The sequence below is a fragment of the Ziziphus jujuba genome, chromosome 5 (genome assembly GCF_031755915.1).
Source record: "Ziziphus jujuba cultivar Dongzao chromosome 5, ASM3175591v1".
NCBI classification, from domain to species: domain Eukaryota; kingdom Viridiplantae; phylum Streptophyta; class Magnoliopsida; order Rosales; family Rhamnaceae; genus Ziziphus; species Ziziphus jujuba.
In genome coordinates this window covers 2363977-2384548 of record NC_083383.1, presented here as the reverse complement: position 1 = coordinate 2384548, position 20572 = coordinate 2363977, and the positions used below count along the sequence as shown (strand labels likewise).

At 34.6% G+C, this 20572-nt stretch overlaps 2 protein-coding genes across 4 annotated transcripts; both read left to right on the top strand.

Moving 5' to 3' along the window:
• Positions 1 to 3692: 3692 nt before the first annotated feature.
• LOC107420874 (RNA polymerase sigma factor sigC) lies at positions 3693 to 6394 on the top strand. Its single transcript, XM_048475199.1, is given in 7 exon segments — positions 3693 to 3833; positions 3966 to 4184; positions 5025 to 5061; positions 5064 to 5164; positions 5270 to 5470; positions 5744 to 5819; positions 5822 to 6394. Coding segments are annotated over 7 exon segments (948 nt in total). The 3' UTR covers positions 5995 to 6394.
• A 1722-nt stretch (positions 6395 to 8116) lies between these two features.
• On the top strand, positions 8117 to 20258 carry LOC107420918 (uncharacterized). Of its 3 annotated transcripts, none has more exons than XM_016029985.4 (22): positions 8119 to 9377; positions 10885 to 11000; positions 11470 to 11678; positions 11934 to 12053; positions 12243 to 12371; positions 12454 to 12579; positions 12994 to 13049; positions 13139 to 13238; positions 13316 to 13433; positions 13683 to 13889; positions 14224 to 14560; positions 15497 to 15590; positions 16110 to 16218; positions 16419 to 16690; positions 16900 to 17027; positions 17168 to 17402; positions 17600 to 17788; positions 17968 to 18257; positions 18696 to 18909; positions 18987 to 19229; positions 19509 to 19597; positions 19695 to 20258. In XM_016029985.4, exons 1-22 carry the CDS (start codon positions 8542 to 8544, stop codon positions 19840 to 19842), a joined length of 4365 nt encoding a protein of 1454 aa, XP_015885471.3. In that variant the 5' UTR covers positions 8119 to 8541; the 3' UTR covers positions 19843 to 20258. The 3 variants fall into 3 exon arrangements, with proteins under 3 accessions (XP_048331354.2, XP_015885471.3, XP_015885472.3); XM_016029986.4 differs by lacking the exon at positions 8119 to 9377 and adding an exon at positions 10105 to 10339; XM_048475397.2 differs by lacking the exons at positions 18987 to 19229; positions 19509 to 19597; positions 19695 to 20258 and having other exon boundaries at positions 8117 to 9377; positions 17968 to 18059; positions 18142 to 18257; positions 18696 to 18772.
• Positions 20259 to 20572: the final 314 nt, after the last annotated feature.

The following is a 20572-nucleotide window of genomic DNA, read 5'->3' as shown; positions in this document are numbered from 1 at the left end:
CTTACAGAGACTATAAAAAGGTTTAGGGCAAGCAAACAAATGACATACGGTATTTTGAGATTAGGATTTTTAGAGATTTGAGAGTGGTTTGAGAATAGTATGTCCATAGACACTACTTTACATTGTTTTCTGTTTTACAGGGTTAAAGATTTAATTTATCAATGACTGTATTTGGAGGTTAGTAATTTATGATTTATGAAATTTATTATGTATATTTAGATCCGTAAATTAAAATATTTTGGCTATTAAAAAAATTATTATGAAAATTAATTGCACCATTTTATCCCCAAAACCAAAGCCTCGACCCCAAAATTATCATCTAAAATGGTTACCGTCGATTGGCCTCCTTTGCTTTTTTTGGAATTAATTCAATCCGATGAAAACGACTTATCGAAGGTGGATACCCAACACGACGTTGTTGTGCTGCTGTATTCTTCTAGAATGATAGGAGTATCAAAGGAAGTGATGCTGATGCATAAAGGGTTGGTTATCAGTACAACTCAGTAAGTCGACACGAAGAATCCAAATTCATACTATGATAAAGGCAATGCCATTTTGTGCGTTCTGCGGTTTTTTCATATATATATATATATATATATATTTATATATTCTCTGCACCTGGTTTTACTCGGTGCGCTTTGAGCTGAAACTGTCTTCTTGTTAATGCCCAAATTTAGCATCAGCTTGCTTTTGACGCTGATAAAGAAACATAGAATGAGAGTGGCACCGATTGTTATATTTTCAAATACTCAAATCTTAATAAATACGACTTGTCGTTGCTGAGAGTTCTTAAGTATGGTGGGCTCCACTGCGTAAGGAGGTTGAAGAGAATGTTTAAATATAAGATTAATAATCATAATTTATTTTATAATTAACTCTTTCAAAATGTTTAAATATAAGATTAAGATTGTTTTTTAGATTTATTTGGCGTCATTTATGATTTTGATTTTGGTTTGTTGTCGAACTCATTTTTTTTTTGTGACATTTATTTATTTATTTTTTAATGAATTTATTTGGTATTGTTGAGTTATTTTTCTTTTGAAAAAAAAAATAGATAAAATGATCTATCATTCTCATATTATATAAATTAACTATAATTTTTAAATTCATCATGAGGATACGATTTATCCAACTGAGAATACGCGATCTCATAAATAGTCTATTGAATGTGAATTGCTCTATAGCCATTAATGTGATTGTAATTAAAAAAAAAAAAATTTCTGCAAATATAAAATACAAAATAAAACATTTATTACAATCTCATGACTTGGTATTTTAGCATATGCATATAAGATATTTGATGTTTTGATTTTACATGTTATATAAAATATATTTTTATATTTATAATTCATGTTATAACTGTTCAACATTTATTCAGCAAGACATGCATATAATTCAATTAGACAAACACACAATAGACAAATAATTACATGACGAATGTTAAAAAAACAGAAAAAATACCATTCTTTTTTTCAAGATTAAAAATACCAAATGCTAAAATATATATATTTGTAATTTAGATAAAAAAAATAAAAATATACATAAAGGATGATAAAATAAAAGGGTTAACTATTTTTTTTTTTTTGGTCCTCCAATTTGCCTTCAATTTTAATTAAGTGTCCTAAGTTTCAATTTTTTCAATTGAATGTCTTAATTTTCATTTTGATTTCAATTTATGTTTCCATTTTCATTTTTTTAATTAAGATCCGTACTTTTAGCTTTTTTTTATTTTTTTATTTTTTCAATTTAGGCATTATAATACATTAACCTCTATATGATAGGAATTTTATTTAGTTTCAATATTTTAAATTAATAATATTTTTGAATTTATAAAAAAATAATTATTTTTGAGCATTTATCTGTACAAAAGATTTGAAAATATTTTTTTAATAATTTATCTAAATTACAATCTATTCAAAAATTTTTAGATTTTATGATTTGAATTTAATTTTCATGAATATAAATAAAAATGTTTAACCATTAAAATTAATCTTTTATATCAGAAGATTTAAAACTTAGATCACTCCATTAGAATTCGTATGGGAGCTCAATTGTTAGCACCCTACAGCCCTAGGAAAAAAACAAAAAAAAAAAATTAGAATTGGACCGTTGTTCCTTAAATAAAATAATCTCGAACGGGTCCGTTTGAGCCGTTTATTTTGACGGGTTAACAAGCCAAGTGTTCATTAAATGGTGAAAAATAGGTGACCCATTGTCTAATGAGATGATGAACGGTGGACAGCTGACAACAATAAAATATCCTAACAAAATTAATATTTGGTAAAAAAAAAAAAAAATACTCCCTCGAGTTTTAAAACGTGAAAGGGGATTTAAATGCACTCTGTTTCTCTGCTGCCGTGGTTCCAAAAAAGACAATGGGATTAGCTTTTTGGCTAAATCTCAAGCGGGCTTTTCCTATTAACTCTCATTCCCACACTAATTTTCCCTCTAAGCGTTTATCTTCATCTCTAGGTGAGTTCATCTTCAATTGCTGATTCCAGTTTATTTAATTTTATTTGTTTATGCTCTTTGTATGAAGTAAACTCATTGAATAAGTAGTTTATTTGTCTGTTTGTTTGTTTGTTTGTTTATTTTTTTTTTTTCCCCTCGTTTTGTAAACAGAATTCTATCTTATATAGTACAACTTGTGGATGGTTTTGAAGCAACCTCACATGATATCGCCATTTAGATTCATGAAAATTTGAAAGTAATTAACCATTTGATTGCTTTACTTTGCGGTTACGGTTAACCCATCAGATTAAATTAATATTTGAGCACGACAATGTATTAATTCAGGCTTGGGTGGAGAAATTATTTACATGACGATCAAGTTAACAAAGAATTTTTCTCTGATTGTTCGAACGTATTGAATGGAGAAGTGGATGGTATATTCTTTTTGTTTTGTTTCTATTTGCTCTTTCTTTTAAACTTTTAACGTTTCCGTGTGTGGTGTGATAGGTTTACTGTCAAATTAATGGTCATTATAAGTATTGGAAATTTAGAATTTTGTATGAACTTGTACTGAGTGTTCAATATTAAATGATACATTTAAAGGCAGGGAAGCTCCAATCAGCTTAGCAAGGCTGTCTTTCTTGTCTTGTATTTCTGAGAAAAGTGATCATCTCCATCTCCGAAAGTCTCAGAGGATGTTTGATCAGAAATGGAAGAGATGAAGGCTTGCTCATATATTATATTGTTTGCCCAACTAGTTGTATGTTGTTTTAAGCATAACTAATATATTTATTTATTATCCCATATGAAATTTAACAGTAAGTTTTATACCTTTTTAAGTAAACCCTGGGAAGACTTCACAGAATGATTTATATGATATGATTCTTGATTCCCAAGTGCCTGCTAGAAAAAACAAAACTCTTTAAGACTGGCTTAAAATATTATAGGGCATCACATTTTAGTTTGTTATTGCAAAACCTTAGTGTTTTAGAGGAGACTTTTTCAATTTCGGATGTGTTAGGTTGGAAGGAGAGATTTTGTTTGAGGAAGGCTTGGATTTCTTAAATTATTGAATACCTTTTTATTAAGCACGCTTGTAACATCAAATTTTGTGGACTTATCTGATGTACCTACTAAATCTATTAAGGAACATCAGAGCAAAATGGATGACCATGGAGGCAAGAATATTATTTGATCTAGGAAAAGTAAGAAAATGAAGAGCGAGAACTTTGGAAATTTCAATGAAAGGTTATTCTCAGTCATTCCCTTCAAAAACAATTTCGCAAGTTCCTACTATTTCATCTGTAAAAAGATCATCAAACTCTAGAAGTAGAAGACTGACAATTGCTAAAAACGAGGAAGAAATGTCAGTAAGGGTGAAGGTTGTATTTATTTACTAAAACATGGATTTTTCTTTCAGGTGATAGAATATAGATTTAGAAGAAAAATCCATTCTTCAAGAACGAATGTCTTACCCACTTTAGTCATTTTTTTTTTTCTGTAGATGGTTGTGAAGTTGGAGAATCAGAAAAAGTTTGGAAAAGGACATTGGACGAGTAGTCACCTTGAGCTGCTGGGCAGAAGCAGCAAAAATTGAAGAAAAATTGCTGCAGCAGCATTTGCATTTTGGTTGGTGTTGCTTGGATGAGCTTATAAGGAGTACTAGGTCCTTAGTTCTATACTTTGCAAGAAACTACAGGGGTGTAGGAATAAGCTTAAAAGATTTGCTTCAGGTTGTTTGAGTTATATCATATTATCTTTCACTTTCACCATATCAGAAGTTTTAGGTTCTAGGATGAACTGTTTCATCAAAATCCTGTTTATTTAGGTGCATATTCTGAATATAATTAGTTTAGAAATAACAATGAATTTAATTATCTCCTGTTTATTGAAATGCATATGCTGGATGTAATTAGTCTATAAATAACAATGAATTTAAGTTACTTCAAGTTACACGGCCAAAAAGAAAAGAGAAGCGCTGACTTGCAGTGTGATTCAGTTATTTGTGCTATACAATATTATAGGGTCCAATTACAAAGTACCATATTGTAAAGAACTGCTTAACTTCCAAGAAATTCTGCATCATATAATATTTAGGATTAGACGAATTACGTTTGTGCTGATTTTACCAAAAAAGAGGATAAAAAATAGTTTTACTTATTAGTGTTCCTCATATATTTACTGTGTTGCCTGTTGTTAACATCAACTACAATGGGATGATGCCTTTCACAGTAGAAGTGAAATTTCTTGTAGCAATTATGAACTTAATATACATATAGTATTTTTATCAGACCTATGTTGGATGAGCTCCATACAAGAACATGTTTTTCGGGATATTTTGGTGCTGCTTTATTTTTATGCTGTGATTAGTGGTTGCAATAAATTTTCCAAAAAGAAGAAAGAATCGAAAGACACATGTATCATTTATGCATTGAATCATCAAAATAAATGGAAGGAGAAGGAAGACATTTGCCTTATCATATGTGTGTGCATATACACATAACCCCTGAGCAACTATATGTATCTACATCATACTCTTTCTAGCAACGACTAACTTGAGTTCCATATTGTAGGCTGGAAGTGTGAGTGTTCTGCAAGGTGCTGAAAGGTTTGACATACTAGCGGTTACAAATTCTCAACCTATTTCCAGTACTGGATAAGAAAATCAATGTCAAAATTTATGGCACGGCATGCTAGAGGAATCCAAATTTCCGTATATTCCGCTCCTATTTGATAAACTATTTTCTTTTTATACAATGTCCTGTCGGTTTGAGCTGGCTGGTGGTAGATGAGTGTTTTGTTTTTCTTTTTATTTTAGTCTACATTCAGCAAGGCATTAAATCAGATACAGAAAGCCTGAAAATCCATCAACACCAACTTGAGTAAATACCCAGATGATGATGAAATTGCAAAGCTTATAGGTCTTTCCTTGGCTAAAATCAGATCGGCAAGCCAATGCCTGAGAGTTGTGGGTTCAGTTGGTCATTAGACAGGGGGCCTCTTTTCAGGTAATTACATTGTATGGCTTTGGCTTTCTCTTTGACTCACCTGTTTAAAAACATTTTATATATATTCTCACTTACATGAGGCTTCTTGGGAAGGGAATGGATACTTAAGAAGCTCAAATGAAGTAGAAGGATAAATTAGTTATGCCCCCTAAAAGATGATAAAGGGGAGAGTGAGAGAAATCAAGTCGGACAAGTTTAATTTGAAGCTTGTGACATTAAATGCTTGCATTTTCAGGTCTTCCAGGTGACAAATCTAACTTTGAATTATATGATTCATGGTGTAGAAATTTAATCCAAATACATCAATAATGAGTCCTGCAGAAACTGTCACAAGGCAAGACATGAGGAAAGGCATTCATAATGAGTACCAGTCTTACACTATGGGTTTAAGAACTGCCAACCCAAGTCACTTGAGGAGATTAGGAGGCTTTTGCGAGTGAACGAGGAGCGGATAAGAATAATGGAAAACAAGGCTCTGAAAAAGCTAAGTGATGAAGAAATCGGAAGAAACTTAAGCCAGTATTTAGAATCATAGAGCTCAGATGAGTTTGAGAAGATTTAATTTTGTTGTTTACGCGGTTAAGTGCGCAGAAGGTGAGTTCATTTTTTCATTTGGTTAGTTTGGGATGTGCCGGAGAAATTATGGATAAAAAAAGAATGCAGGATTGCCTTTAGAATTCCCAATTGAAGTTGCACCTCTTTATTAACTGTTGAAATTTGATAATGTTATATGATACTTCGGTTTTTTCTTTTTACAAATTGGCATCATTTTGTCAAATGGATGTACATAGACGTGGTGTTCATGACATTTATATTGTCTTTTTACAAATTGGCATCATTTTGTCAAATGGATGTACATAGACGTGGAGTTCATGACATTTATATTGTACATATATTTATTTTTGCTAATAGATGATATTGTATATTTATACTTAGGCATGCATACATTTTATATAATTTATATGTTAATGAATGACATGTTTTATTTTTTATGTGCTAACAAAAATATTTTGTATTGTTGATATGTTAATAAATGACATGTTTTATTTTTTTATGTACTAACAAAAATGACAACGTGATTTCTATTGGTTTGAAATGCTAAAAATATTTTATTTTATATTAGAAGGGTACTTATCCTTCATTTTCATGACATTACTTGATTACTAAAAAAAGACTTACTTGAATTTTATATTATTTTTTTAGTCTTCATCCTTGCATTGATATGGTTTGGTTGGCTCAATGTTTTCTTAGCATTTATACAGAGGCGATAGAGATCTGTAGTCCTTTCAAAGTTGTGAATTGTGATGAGAAAACAGTATCATCACGTATCCTAGTCGGTGAATTTGTGATGAGAAAACAGTATCACCACGTATCCTATTCGCGGTTATGAAGTTGCCACCTAACAGAATCTCTCATTACTGATTGCGGTCCCAAATGCCGAAAGCTGGTCTATTAAACGCAGCGTTATTCATTAATTAATTGCACTGACTTATTAATGTACCACCAAGTCACATTTATTTTAATACTGTTCCTTTTTTAAACGGTAAAAAAATAACAATTTATTTATCAATTTCAGCTATTCAAAGTTTCAAACTTTTGAACAATTTCTAATGCTACTGTATGCCTTCTATTACCTAACACACACACACACACATATTTTTACCAAACACACACACACACACACACACACACACATATATATATTAAAACAACTGATTAAGAAAGTGTGTGAGCATAAAGAAGTGCGTTAGTTTCTTTATGTAATACTTTTTGATAGTTAAACTGAAGTTTGTGCATCCTATATAACCAATACAAGAAAATGTGACAAAAATACATCATAGCATATGTGCAATTAATCTAATTTAAATATTTTTTTTATTTTAATCATTCGTTCGCGTGAATTTTACATAATTATTAATAAAATATTCTTAAACTTTGTAATCAAGAAGAAAACGCCCATAAATATGAAGCTTATATATTTGTCATGTAACGGTTAAATGCACCACTAGAAACATGAATTCTCGTAGTATCGTTTTCAAGTGATAAATATAAAATAAAGAGCTTGAATTCTCAGTCGGACCAAACCAAACCCCAACTTCACAACCATGGAAGAAAAGAGGTTTCTTCTTAAGGTGAGTAAGATTGCACTGGCCTTGGCGTTTAATTCAATTTGTACACGTGTACCCAACTTTTATTTTCTCAATAACCGTCATCAATTCTGTTGAGGAAAATGACTTTTTCCACCTTAAACCGGTCACGAACCAAAGGGAGACTTGGGAACTCTGGGAGTTCCTACGAGAAAGTAAAGTCAAACTTCAGAGCTACGTTTTTTGCTGGACGAACCTGATTGGAAAGGTGACGCAACTTAGCTCCCCCTTGGGTAACACTAACCGTTTCACTTTTTTGACGAGGGTACCGCCTGACAAACGTGACTCGACTCGGTACCGACATCCGCGAGTAATGAGCACTCTCTCAATTTTGATTCCGATACGGGGGCGAATTTGACAAACGACAAGCCACTATCGTCATCAAAACGACACACAGATTATTTACAGAATTGATGCCGCGCAGTCTCCGCGCCATGAGACGATGTCGTTTGGTCGTTGTCATGTTCTTTTTTTGGGAGAGTGGTTTAAACGCCTTTATGTAGCAGCGTGGGCTCATCATAAATGGACGATCAAGCTCCGTTCCTTCCCTATCTTACCTTAACCGACATGCCTCTAATCCCAGTGGTTTGGAAACCCTAACCCATTATCGTGGTGGCAGTTTGAACCCGAGCTCACATGAACCTGACCTTCTCTGATTATTGCCTCCACCACGGAAACCTTTCTTCATTCCCCAGAGGTTGATAAAGCTTGCTTCGTACCTCGCCCAGTTCTCTTCCCTCTGCGTGGAGCAATTTCTAGGGTTTTCAGGCGTTCATTTTCCACAGAAGGCCTATACATAGAACAAAATATACTATATTTATAAGGAGCTTTCTTTCCCATGGTGGCATCTGGGTTTGGTGTCCTAGGGTTCCGAATCCAATTCGTTTCGGAATCAAATCGTAGTCCTACAATCTAATGACTTCCTTCACCAGTAAATGGCTCAGTTTCACTACTTCCCTGTTATCTCTTTTGCCATTCTCTACGTCTTCGTTGTTCTGTGCACGATTCCTAACTTTGTTCTCACAGTCACGAACCAACCTGATGACTTTTCCATTATAGATTCCGATTTGAATGTCTTCCATCAGGATTATTCGCCGCCGGCTCCGCCGCCACCGCCGCCACACCCGCCGTCCGTTTCGTGCACCGATGACCTGGATGGAATCGGCTCCTTGGACACTACGTGTCAGATAGTCGCCGATTTGAACCTCACTGGCGACGTGTACATAGAAGGGAAGGGCAATTTTTATATCCTGCCCGACGTGAGGTTTCACTGTGCAATTCCTGGCTGTTTTATTACAGTTAACATTTCTGGTAATTTTAGTTTAGGTAACAGTTCGTCGATTTTAGCCGGAGGCTTTGAGCTTGTGGCTTATAATGCGAGCTTTCTCAACGGTTCTACGGTGAACACCACGGCGTTGGCCGGGGATCCACCGCCGCAGACGAGTGGGACCCCACAAGGGATAGACGGAGCAGGTGGGGGACACGGAGGGCGTGGCGCGTGTTGTTTGGTGGATAAGACGAAGCTTCCTGAGGACGTCTGGGGAGGCGACGCGTATTCATGGGCGTCGCTGCAGAGGCCGTGCAGTTACGGAAGTCGGGGTGGGTCGACCAGCAAGGAGGTGGATTATGGTGGATATGGTGGCGGGAGGGTGAAGCTGCAAGTTGCCCAGTTTCTTGTGGTGGATGGGACTCTTTTGGCTGACGGGGGTAATGGAGGAACCAAAGGGGGAGGTGGCTCAGGTGGCAGCATCTACATCAAGGCTTTTAAAATGTAATCACTTAATCGCTCTCATTCATAATTTTATGTCCCAGTTTTTTTCTATGTATGTTTTACTGTGGATCGAGACATTTCATTTGCATCGGTTGATTTGTAAAAGCTAGAAAAAGAAAGATAGTAAATTAATCGATTTTTTTTAAGTGTATAATTACACTTTTTTTTTTCAGTGGAGTAAACTTGTGAAAAAGAATTAGAGTCGTAGATATAACTTAATTTTGTTGCAGGTCTTCAGTTTGTGCAAATGATTGTAGTAGATCGTGAGGAAATTTGCAAAGGCTAAAACTATGGTAGAATGTAATTGGATTGAATAAGATGGTTTAGGAAATTAGTTTAAATGTAAATTTTGGAGCTCCCATCCTCTCCCGGTTATACCATCAATGAAACGGTGGTTACATTACAAGTTCTTCTTGTTTCTTTTTGGTATTCGGCATTTCATGGAATTTGTATTGTCAGCAAATTGGTGTTTTACTTATTGATAATCTTTTCTGCTTTACAAATATTAATTCTTTAATGCATGTGATTTGCTACTTCATGCTGGCTCTGTGACAACTTTTTTACTCTCATGCAAAATGATGAAGTTAGACTGGACCAGGTTTTCCTATGGTATTGTTTGTATTTTGAACATATCAAGTTTAAATTTTTTCACTCTCTCAACATTTGTTCCATGCAATTTAAAAAAAAAAAAAAGGAAAAAAAAAAAAAGAGGAAGTGTTGGAGGATTATGTTTAAATTTTTAACTCTTTGAATTTTAGTTTTATCCATGTTTTCCAGTAAGTTAGGATTCACTTGAGAAACAATAGTGGAAATCACATTTTGTGTAATTTTGCGATCTGGAACTATCTTGACGAGGAAAATGAATGGCAAAATATGAAGCGTATTTGTTGTTGTAAACTATGTTGTTGGGGAATTAGAATGCATAATGAAGAGGAGCGGGAGACACCTTTTACCAGGGAAAAGTGAGTTCCCTTTATTCTTTGATTATTATAATTACCATATCTAGATTGTAAGACTCCAGGGCTTGGGGTCTATTTTGTCAACTTCAAGATGTCCTTTATTTTCTTCCTGTTCGTTGTCCAATGGCTAAGTGTTGTCTTTTATCTATTCTATTCTTTTCTTATTGTTTTAGAAAAAAACTTTTATCTATTCTAATCTTTTCTTACTGTTTTAGAAAAAAACAATCTGTGAAGTTATGATAAGGTAAATGACAAGACACCAAACTTACACATGTGCATTTTGGTTGAGATTTGGAGTTCCATTTGTAAATGTTATTGTTTATATGCAATTTAACGTAAAACTTGGAACTTTGATTCTTTGGTAGGAGAAGGTCATGATCTACAAGTTCATAAACCTCTTGAATTAGAACTAGAATATCCAACTGTTGCATTTTTTTGAGCATAAAATAAGTGTGGCCTTTGTTGTATTATTTTGAACCTTATCCTATTAATATTATGCAGTTTGTATTTAAGTTTTTTCAATAGAGATGTTTTATGGTGAAGTGCAGGACTGGTGGTGGCAGGATAAGTGCTTGTGGAGGTGATGGATATGCTGGTGGTGGTGGTGGAAGAGTGTCTGTTGACGTTTTTAGCAGGCACGATGAGCCAACATTATCCGTGCATGGTGAGACTTTTTTAAACCCCATCAACTCCTAGCTATTTGTTATTTCTTATAATTTATTCTAAGAACACCAGAGGGACTACTTTGTTTGCAAATTTATTCCAAGATATCATGGGCCTTTTTTTTTTTTTTTTTTTTTTTTATAGACATAATGTTGAGGTGTTTTGTTTATTACTGTTAGTGGTGTCTCTGTCTTTAGAAGATATGGTAATACTATATGCCAGAGAGTAAGCAACGGCTATAATAATAAATTTTTGAATTCACACAATGTTGAACTACATCTTAATCTTATGGTTGTTTAAAGGGGTACCATTTTCGTTTGCTGGTTTTTGTGTTGTATTTAAAAGAGAGGAGAATCCCATGATATTAAGTTTATACATATATTTTGAGGAGAAGTTTGTCGCACTCACTTTGTTTCCATTAGTTCAGTTGCCAATTAGTTTGAGGATGATATAAATTGTCACATTTGCAGGAGGAAGTAGTTATGCGTGTCCAGACAACGCAGGTGGTGCCGGGACTTTATATGATGCTGTTCCTCGAAGTCTTATTATTAGCAATCATAACAAATCAACAGATACAGATACTCTTCTTTTGGAATTTCCTAATCAGCCTCTTTGGACCAATGTTTATGTTAGAAACAAGGCTAGGGCAACTGTTCCATTGCTTTGGAGTCGTGTCCAGGTTTGTAAAATTCAGAAATTTGAATTTGTAATCCATGCTGCTGATGCTCTTTGTCCATAGATGCAAATTTCTTATATATTTTTTGTGAACTGTTTCGGGATGTGGACCTTTCAAAGTAATTTTTGCTTCTCTTCTAGTAGATTTAGATATATTTCCAAAATTTCTAAATGCCTAATTTATGTATTCTTTTTTACATGCAATCCTGTTGCATATGAGGAATTATATTTTATTATTTCTTCTTTGTGCATTCTGTAGGTACAAGGACAGATCAGTCTCTTATGCGGGGGAGTGTTAAGCTTTGGTCTACAACATTATGCTTCGTCAGAATTTGAGTTATTGGCAGAGGAACTGTTAATGAGTGACTCTGTAATGAAGGTGACAGTTTTGTGCATTCCTTTGGCAGCTTTTTCACTTCAAGATCTTGTCTAAAATTCAATATCCTCTGTTTTGTCTTCTCAGTATAGTTTGCCTCGACCGGAGGAATTTAATTTTGATGCTTCTGACTTCTTAACTTTGTATGTATTATGTAATATTCTGTTTGACAGCTGATTTTCCACCTTTCAGGTGTATGGTGCCTTGCGTATGTCTGTAAAGATGTTCTTGATGTGGAATTCCAAAATGCTTATAGATGGGGGTGGAGATGTAACTGTTGCAACTTCCTTACTTGAAGCTAGTAATTTAGTTGTTCTTAGGGTACTTATTTTACCTACCATGTCTTGGTGGTTTTTGAAGTATGTGGTTGAGGATGAATTTATATATGATTTCCATGTGTCAGGAATCATCTGTGATACACTCTAATGCAAATCTGGGAGTTCATGGACAAGGTTTATTGAATTTATCAGGACCAGGGGATTTGATTGAAGCACAACGATTGGTTCTATCATTATTTTACAGTATTCATGTGAGTGACTATTTTGGCGACTTTGTATTATTGTAGTGAATACTTGTGTGTCCAATTGCTTATTTATTTACTTTATAGCTGATAATGGTAAGTTAGGGCCCTTGATAGCTGTGCTACTTGGCTACTCAAGATTTTCACAATATTTGGGGTTTTTTTTTTTTTTTTTTTTTTTTTTTTTTTTTGTTTCTTCCTTTGGCTTGAGTTATTTTGAATTATTTACCATCACGTTTCATTTGTCAGTAGCAGTTATTGCATAATTGTTTGAGATTGATAATGTGCCGATTATGCACATAAGCTGGATAGTATGATGGATTGTAAATTATATGTTAAGTCAATTTCTTGTACATACATACATAAATATATTTATAGATATTTTTAGTACAAGATTATTGAATGAGTTTTCTTTTGATGAAGCTTGGACCTGGATCTGTGTTGCGTGGTCCCTTGGAGAATGCAACATCAGATTATGTGTAAGTTTGACCTAGTTGTATTACCGCATGGTTGAAGTTTCTTTGCTTTATTTTAGATAAGCTAAGTTTATCTATTTTTATATTTCTAGGACGCCAAAGCTATATTGTGAGAGCCAAGATTGTCCTATTGAACTGCTTCATCCACCTGAAGATTGCAACGTGAACTCATCCCTTTCCTTTACTCTTCAGGTGATTAGGGTCCTGCAATAATAGATTTTGAAATTGCTTATGCCAATTTGCCTTACTGTTTCATTGGTTGCTTTCAGATCTGCCGAGTTGAGGATATTACTGTTGAAGGTCTTGTAAAAGGGTCTGTTGTTCATTTTCACAGGGCAAGGACTATTGATGTCCAGTCATCTGGAACAATAAGTGCATCTGGAATGGGTATATGTTGTTTGCAGCAACATAGAAAAGATTTATTTATGTTTCTGATTAGAGTAGTTGGCTTCTTGTGATTCTCTCTTAACATTTCCACAAACACGTACGCATGGATGTGCCCACCAACTCAAACACACATTTTCAGTTTTTGATGAATGTTCTATGTTTTATTTGCTTTCTTGAAGTAAACAACATAAAGAAAACTTCATATGATTTTGAATTTTAAAGTGGAATTATGTTTTACTCTTTGAACAGGCTGCACAGGTGGTGTTGGCAGAGGAAATATTCTAAGCAATATTAGCAGTGGTGCTGGGCATGGTGGTAAAGGTGGGGATGGATGTTTTAATGGTAGTTGTGTTGAGGGTGGTATATCATATGGCAATGCAGACTTGCCTTGTGAACTTGGTAGCGGAACTGGAAACGACACTTCAGGGGATTCTACTGCTGGTGGTGGTATCATAGGTAAGCTTGTGTTATATGTCAAAGGATGAGGTACTTCATATGCTTTGTGTTAGTTGCTTTTAATTCGTGAAGACATTTGAGTGTAGCCACATTGTAGATTTAGTGGAATAGTTGCATATCCCTTTTCAGTTTTGTTCATTAGACTAAGAAAGATAAATTATTTGATTACTGTTAAATATTTTACTTATCTTATGATTTAGTTTACTGTTTATATGTGATCTTTATTTATTTATTTATTTTCTGTTGTTTATGAATCTACTATCTAACTTGAGTTGATAGTTGCAAATTTTCATTTTTGTTTGTCTATTTTGACATGTTGTGCTCACCCGGGCAGCAATGGGTTCAATGGAGCATCCCTTGTCAACTTTGTCAATTGAAGGGTCAGTGAGGGCAGATGGAGAAAGTTTTGAAATGGCTGCCAGAAAAGGTAAATATGCTGTTCTTAATGGTTCAAGTGGAGGTCTTGGGGGTGGATCTGGTGGAACCATACTGCTGTTTTTGCAAACCCTAGAGCTTGGTGATTCTGCTGTTCTTTCAAGTCTTGGGGGGCATGGTAGTCCAAATGGTGGTGGTGGGGGCGGTGGTGGAAGAATTCATTTTCATTGGTCAGCCATTCCTGCTGGAGATGTGTACCAGCCCATTGCAAGTGTGAAAGGAAGCATCCATGCAGGGTCTGTATGTTGTATAATTTATTGAAATGCTACATAGTTATCTAAGTTTTAGATGCTATTAAAGTATTTGTGCATTTAATAAATTATATGTTTTCTTGCTTTGCATGTCACTTTTATTTTTATGTTGTATCTGATGCCTTAGGATATCTATTTAGAGATCTAGATTGTTAGTAATATAGCTGGCTTTATTTAGGCTCTATTTGGCAGGGCTTTGTTTGGATTTAAAAGCTCTGCTGGAAAGTCAAAAGCTCTACCGGAAAGTCAAAAAGCTTTTTTATAAGAAAGTAAAGGTGTGGCGTGAAAGTCAATAAGTACTTATTTATCAAAAAATGAGCTTTTTTTAAGCTGTTTTAGAGAAGACCAAATTTTGAGCTTCTCTAAAAAAACTTCTCTTCTTATATGAAGATTTAATAAGCATTTAATACAGTTTAATGAGCATTTAATGCAGTTTTTTTATTTACAACCAAACATTTGTTAGCTTTTTAATAAAAGTTTTTTTTTTAAAAGATTTATTATACAAAACTCTACAGACTAAAGCTCTACTTTTATCAGTTATACCAAACGGATCCTTATTTTTCAGTCTCCTTTTGTTTTTATTTTTATTATATATATATATATAAATAATTTCTTTGGTTATTCTACCTTCTCGTAAGAAGTTATGAGTCACCTTGAATACTGGGGTTACCCTATAAGCCATTCGATCTTATGTAGTGCACTATTCAAAGCTTGTTTATAGGAACGCTATTCAAAGCTTGTTTCAGGGGGGCCCCAAAAAAAAAAAAAAAAAAACACATTATTCAAGGCACATTCAAATTTGGACGGGCCATGTAGATTGATATGAAATTTGCAAGCTATGTTTATGTGGACGATCAGGCATTTTCCTAAGTTCTATTGCTTTTTCTGTTGAATTTTCTGTTGATATTTTTACTATTACAGTGGAGGGTTGGGTAGAGATGAGAGTGGTCCTGGAGAAAATGGAACTGTGACTGGGAAAGCTTGCCCAAAAGGTCTCTATGGAACTTTTTGCCAGGTAGGTGTCATTTTTATAATATTATTATGTACATTTGTGCCGTAAACCATTCATTTGTTTCATTATAAGTCTTACTTTCTGTGTCTTCTGTGATGTAAACTTTCCCAATTTTTCTGATGTAACATTGCTGATTTTGTTTTGGAAAACTTCTAATTATGTATGTTGCTGTAAAATATTCTGGACATGTCCTGCAATATATTGTACAGTTATTTGGCTTGTAACCAAAATACCACGGATGCTGATTGCTGAATGCTAGTAATATTCATTATAAATTTAACCCCCCCAAAAAAAATGCATTTTCATGGATGGGATTCATGAATTTTCACTTTCATAAACCCTCATAGATTGTCATTCACTAGCTTTTTGAGAGATAAATAATGTAAGAAAAGGTACTTCTAAGTGTTGAGAACATTTCTCTCTTATGTTCTCTCTAATACAACTAAACAACAAGACATTGATTTAGCTGAACCCTTTTTTGGCTAAATTTCTAAATTTCGCCCCTTTTTTTGTAATATTCAGGAATGTCCAGTCGGCACTTATAAGAATGTCAGTGGATCTGATAAGGGACTTTGTCACCCTTGCCCTGCTCATGAGCTTCCCAATCGTGCCATTTATATACCTGTCCGAGGTACTTTAAAAATCTCAACTGGTTGTGGTTATTGCAGCTATACAATTTTATTCTTTTGTTTTGCAGTATTCATTTCTTGCTTCGAGTCCATTTGTTTTATGACTTTTTTGTTGTTTCTTAGCGAATAAAAAATCATGCCTGGAAGTATTTCTAACTTGTGATAAACTGATGTGCAATATTAACTTAGTACTCTTTAACAGGTGGTGTTGCTGAGACTCCTTGTCCTTACAAATGCGTTTCAGACAGATACCACATGCCACAATGTTATACTGCTATCGAGGAGTTGATTTATACATTTGGCGGACCTTGGCTATTTGGTCTCCTTCTTATTGCTCTTCTTATCCTTTTGGCTTTGGTGCTTAGTGTTGCACGAATGAAATTTGTCGGGGTTGATGAATTGCCTGGCCCAGCTCCAACTCAACATGGCTCTCAGATAGATCATTCCTTCCCATTCCTGGAGTCTCTGAATGAGGTTTTTCTCCAAACTTTTTTGTAGAGGATTAATTTTTTATACTGATACTTGTTCATTGCAGAAGAACAAAAATTTTCGCCAATGGGTTTTTTCATTCATCTCTTTTTCTTTCTCCTTGCTTGCCTTGCTTTAGAAATTCACAAGGTTCTTTTTTTCTTTTCTCCCTTCTCCTTTCTTTTTTTTTTTTTTTTGTGTTGTTGTTGTTGAAGGTTTTGGAAACAAACAGAGCTGAGGAGTCCCAGAGTCATGTGCACAGAATGTACTTTATGGGTCCAAATACTTTCAGTGAACCTTGGCATCTCCCGCACACTCCTCCAGAACAAATTAAAGAGATTGTGTATGTGAAGTCTCTTTTGCTTAATTGCTTTAGTGGAGTTGTGTATTAATATTAAAGTAGTTTTCATTGTTATATCTTTTTTCTATGCTTTAAATCATAGTTTCTGATTATTGGAATGCACCCTTTATTGGATCTGGCAGATATGAGGGTGCTTTCAATTCATTTGTAGATGAGATTAATGCTATAGCTGCTTATCAATGGTGGGAGGGAGCTATGTACAGTATTCTCTCTGTTTTTGCCTATCCACTTGCATGGTCATGGCAGCAGTGGCGAAGGAGACTGAAACTGCAGCGTTTGCGAGAGTTTGTTCGATCAGAATATGATCATGCTTGCTTAAGGTCTTGCCGTTCACGTGCTCTCTATGAAGGGATTAAGGTTTGTATTGCAATGTTATATGTTGACTATATGGTATCATGAAGATTTTCCTTTGTGTTTTGACATGCATGTTTTGTTGTCTTGGAGATTTTCCTTATTATTCAACACAGCTTATCTGATTGTGGTTTTTCTTCAAAGTTTAATTGCATGAGTTGGCAGTCATTGAGCCTGTGTTACCTTTTGCTATGTTAACATAGGTTGCTGCAACTTCTGATTTAATGCTAGCATATGTTGATTTCTTCCTTGGTGGAGATGAAAAGAGGAGTGATCTTCCTCCTCGCTTACAGCAAAGATTCCCAATGTCATTACCTTTTGGAGGTGATGGAAGTTACATGGCTCCTTTTTCACTTCAAAGTGATAATATTGTTACAAGCCTCATGAGTCAGGTTTGTTGATTGGTGCTATCAACTCAGTATCATATTTCGCAGTTATTTATATGTATATGTATGTATACACACATCTAAAGTTATATTTAGCAACTTTGTCTCTATGGGTGTTGTGTTTATGTATATTTATATGGGACTAAACTAATGTATATGTATATTTATATGCTTCTCTAATGCAGTCAGTTCCGCCTACCACATGGTATCGTCTAGTTGCTGGTCTGAATGCACAATTGCGGTTGGTTTGCCGTGGGCGCCTAAGAGTGACATTTAGGTCTGTTGTCAGGTGGCTTGAAAGTTATGCCAATCCTGCTTTAAGGAATCATCATGTACGCGTTGACCTTGCTTGGTTTCAGGCCACCGCTTGTGGTTATTGTCATTATGGACTTTTGGTGTATGCCATTCAAGAAGATAGTGGTCCTACATCCATCACTAGCGTTGAAGGGGCACTACGAACTGACCAACAGTTGAGGTATTGTCTTGTAATCTGTGTTTGGAGCTCTTGCTACAGTGCAAGTCTTTTTCTGAACATGCAGGATATCTGAGGGATTGTATTACCGTTTTGCTCATTTAGGCTCTATTTTCATTATACACCTGTCAATAGCTGTGCTGTAAATGGGCTTTATGATTGATCTGGTGTATGGATGTCATAAATTTGTTTAAAAGGCATGAATTGGGTTAACATAACAGTATAAAAATTAACATTTAAATGCATGAACACTTGAATACAATAACTCGAGTGGTATAGGGTGACAGGATTACTGGAAATTAGGACGTAGACATGACAGAACAGAAAAATCCAAAGACGTGTAGTTATAGCGACTGACTCTGGTTCATTCTGCTGATATATAAACAGCAATGTGGATAATGGCCGAGTTTAACTTGCTTTCCTTTCATTTCTGGTATACAGTGCAAAGAGCTCTTACAAAGAAAATCCTTCTGCTAATTTGAGAGAAGACATAGGATTGAGCCTAGCTCACACAAACATGGAAAATTATACGAGGCCAAGAAGAGCATATGGTGGAATATTAGATGCTAACAATTTACAGATGCTTGAAGAGAAGAGGGATGTATTTTATCTTCTCTCTTTTATTCTTCATAACACTAAGCCTGTTGGACACCAGGTATCCATAGTACACATAATTAGTTATTTTTGATTCTCCTATCTTTCTTTCTTATGACATATCTTGTCCAACTGCAGGATCTTGTTGGCTTAGTCATCTCAGTTCTACTTTTAGGAGATTTTAGCTTAGTTTTGCTTACTTTGCTCCAGTTGTATTCATTTTCACTGGTGGACGTCTTTCTGGTTTTGTTTATTTTACCCCTTGGCATTCTTCTCCCATTTCCTGCTGGAATCAATGCTCTATTCAGTCATGGACCTAGGCGTTCGGCAGGCCTTGCACGTGTCTATGCTTTGTGGAACATTACCTCTTTAATTAATGTTGTAAGTTCCCTTCTTTATCCATAAAAAAAATGAATGGTTAATGATACTGAGTAATTACAGTCTTGTTTAAACTATCTTCTTCATTAGAAGGGTCTTTCTTTTACTCTTGGTTGTTGATATCTATAAAGAAGATAGAATTTTGGTGTCATTTTTTAGTTGAAAGATTCTGTTATTTCTTCTTCGGCTGTTGTCTCAAGCAGTCCATAGAGTAGTAGAACTTTCTTATTCCATGTGCTTCTATTGCATAAACTTCTGAACGATGTTCTGAACTTTTACCAGGTGGTTGCTTTTCTTTGTGGATATGTTCACTATAACACTCAATCATCAAGTAAAAAACGTCCAAGTCTTCAGCCTTGGAATATTAGCATGTGAGATTTTTTGCATTGAGATGCTTCATTCTTAATAGCATTGACCCAACATTCATCTCGTTAATAATTTGTGTATGTTCCATGGTCGTGGGTGCAGGGATGAAAGTGAATGGTGGATTTTTCCGACAGGATTGGTTCTTTGTAAAGTTTTTCAAGCCCAACTTATTAATTGGCATGTTGCAAATCTGGAGATTCAAGACCGTTCCTTGTACAGCAATGATTGTGAGCTGTTCTGGCAGTCATGACAATATTTGGTTAGAAAATATATCCCCCACATTAACAAGTCTTTTTTTTTTTTGGGTCAAAATATTTTCTGTTAGCGTTATTTTGAGAGTAGGGAGTGATTGACATAGACAAGTAGAGAAAAAAAAGAAAAAGAAAAAAAAACGAAATCATTAAGGTGAAAAAAATAGGTGGAGAGGCATTCATTATTGTAATAACATTTGAAAAATGTGCAGTCATTTTTTTTTTTCCCGATGTAAATATTGAATGGGTTTAAAACCCATTACTTTTGTGGATTCTTCATTCTGAGTACCCCTACCTTTCCCTATAGTTTCCATGCCGTCCGGTAATGTGGATGTAATCAAATTCTCTTGAGTAAAATATTCATGTATTTACGGACCGACGATTATTTTGATAAACTGTACGGAATCGTTTTGCATATATTGCTTTCTGAGATGTAAAAATTATGAATGGAAAACAATTTTTTTATACACATGTATTTGTCTGTTATGTTAAAATTGATTATTAAAAACTGAAAATGATTGATCCTATCCTGGTATTTTTTTAATCCATCATTAATTGTTGCATTAGATGATTCAATGGATGATTTTCACTGAGTGAGCGAGTACAATAGAATGATCCAGTTTAGACGAGGATTGAGCGAAAATAAAGAAATACTCAGGTTCCATTAATGCCACATTTAAAAGGTAGCACCAAGGAGAAGATTTTACCTCTATATATAACAATAATGTT

What these genes read in the sequence shown, in the direction of transcription:
- LOC107420918 (XM_016029985.4), top strand. Translation starts at nt 8,542, where the DNA reads ATGGCTCAGTTTCACTACTTCCCTGTTATCTCTTTTGCCATTCTCTAC. An exon ending in TGCTTTGGAGTCGTGTCCAG is followed by an intron (nt 11,679 to 11,933) that starts GTTTGTAAAATT and finishes TGCATTCTGTAG; the next exon opens with GTACAAGGACAGATCAGTCT. An exon ending in TGAGTGACTCTGTAATGAAG is followed by an intron (nt 12,054 to 12,242) that starts GTGACAGTTTTG and finishes TCCACCTTTCAG; the next exon opens with GTGTATGGTGCCTTGCGTAT.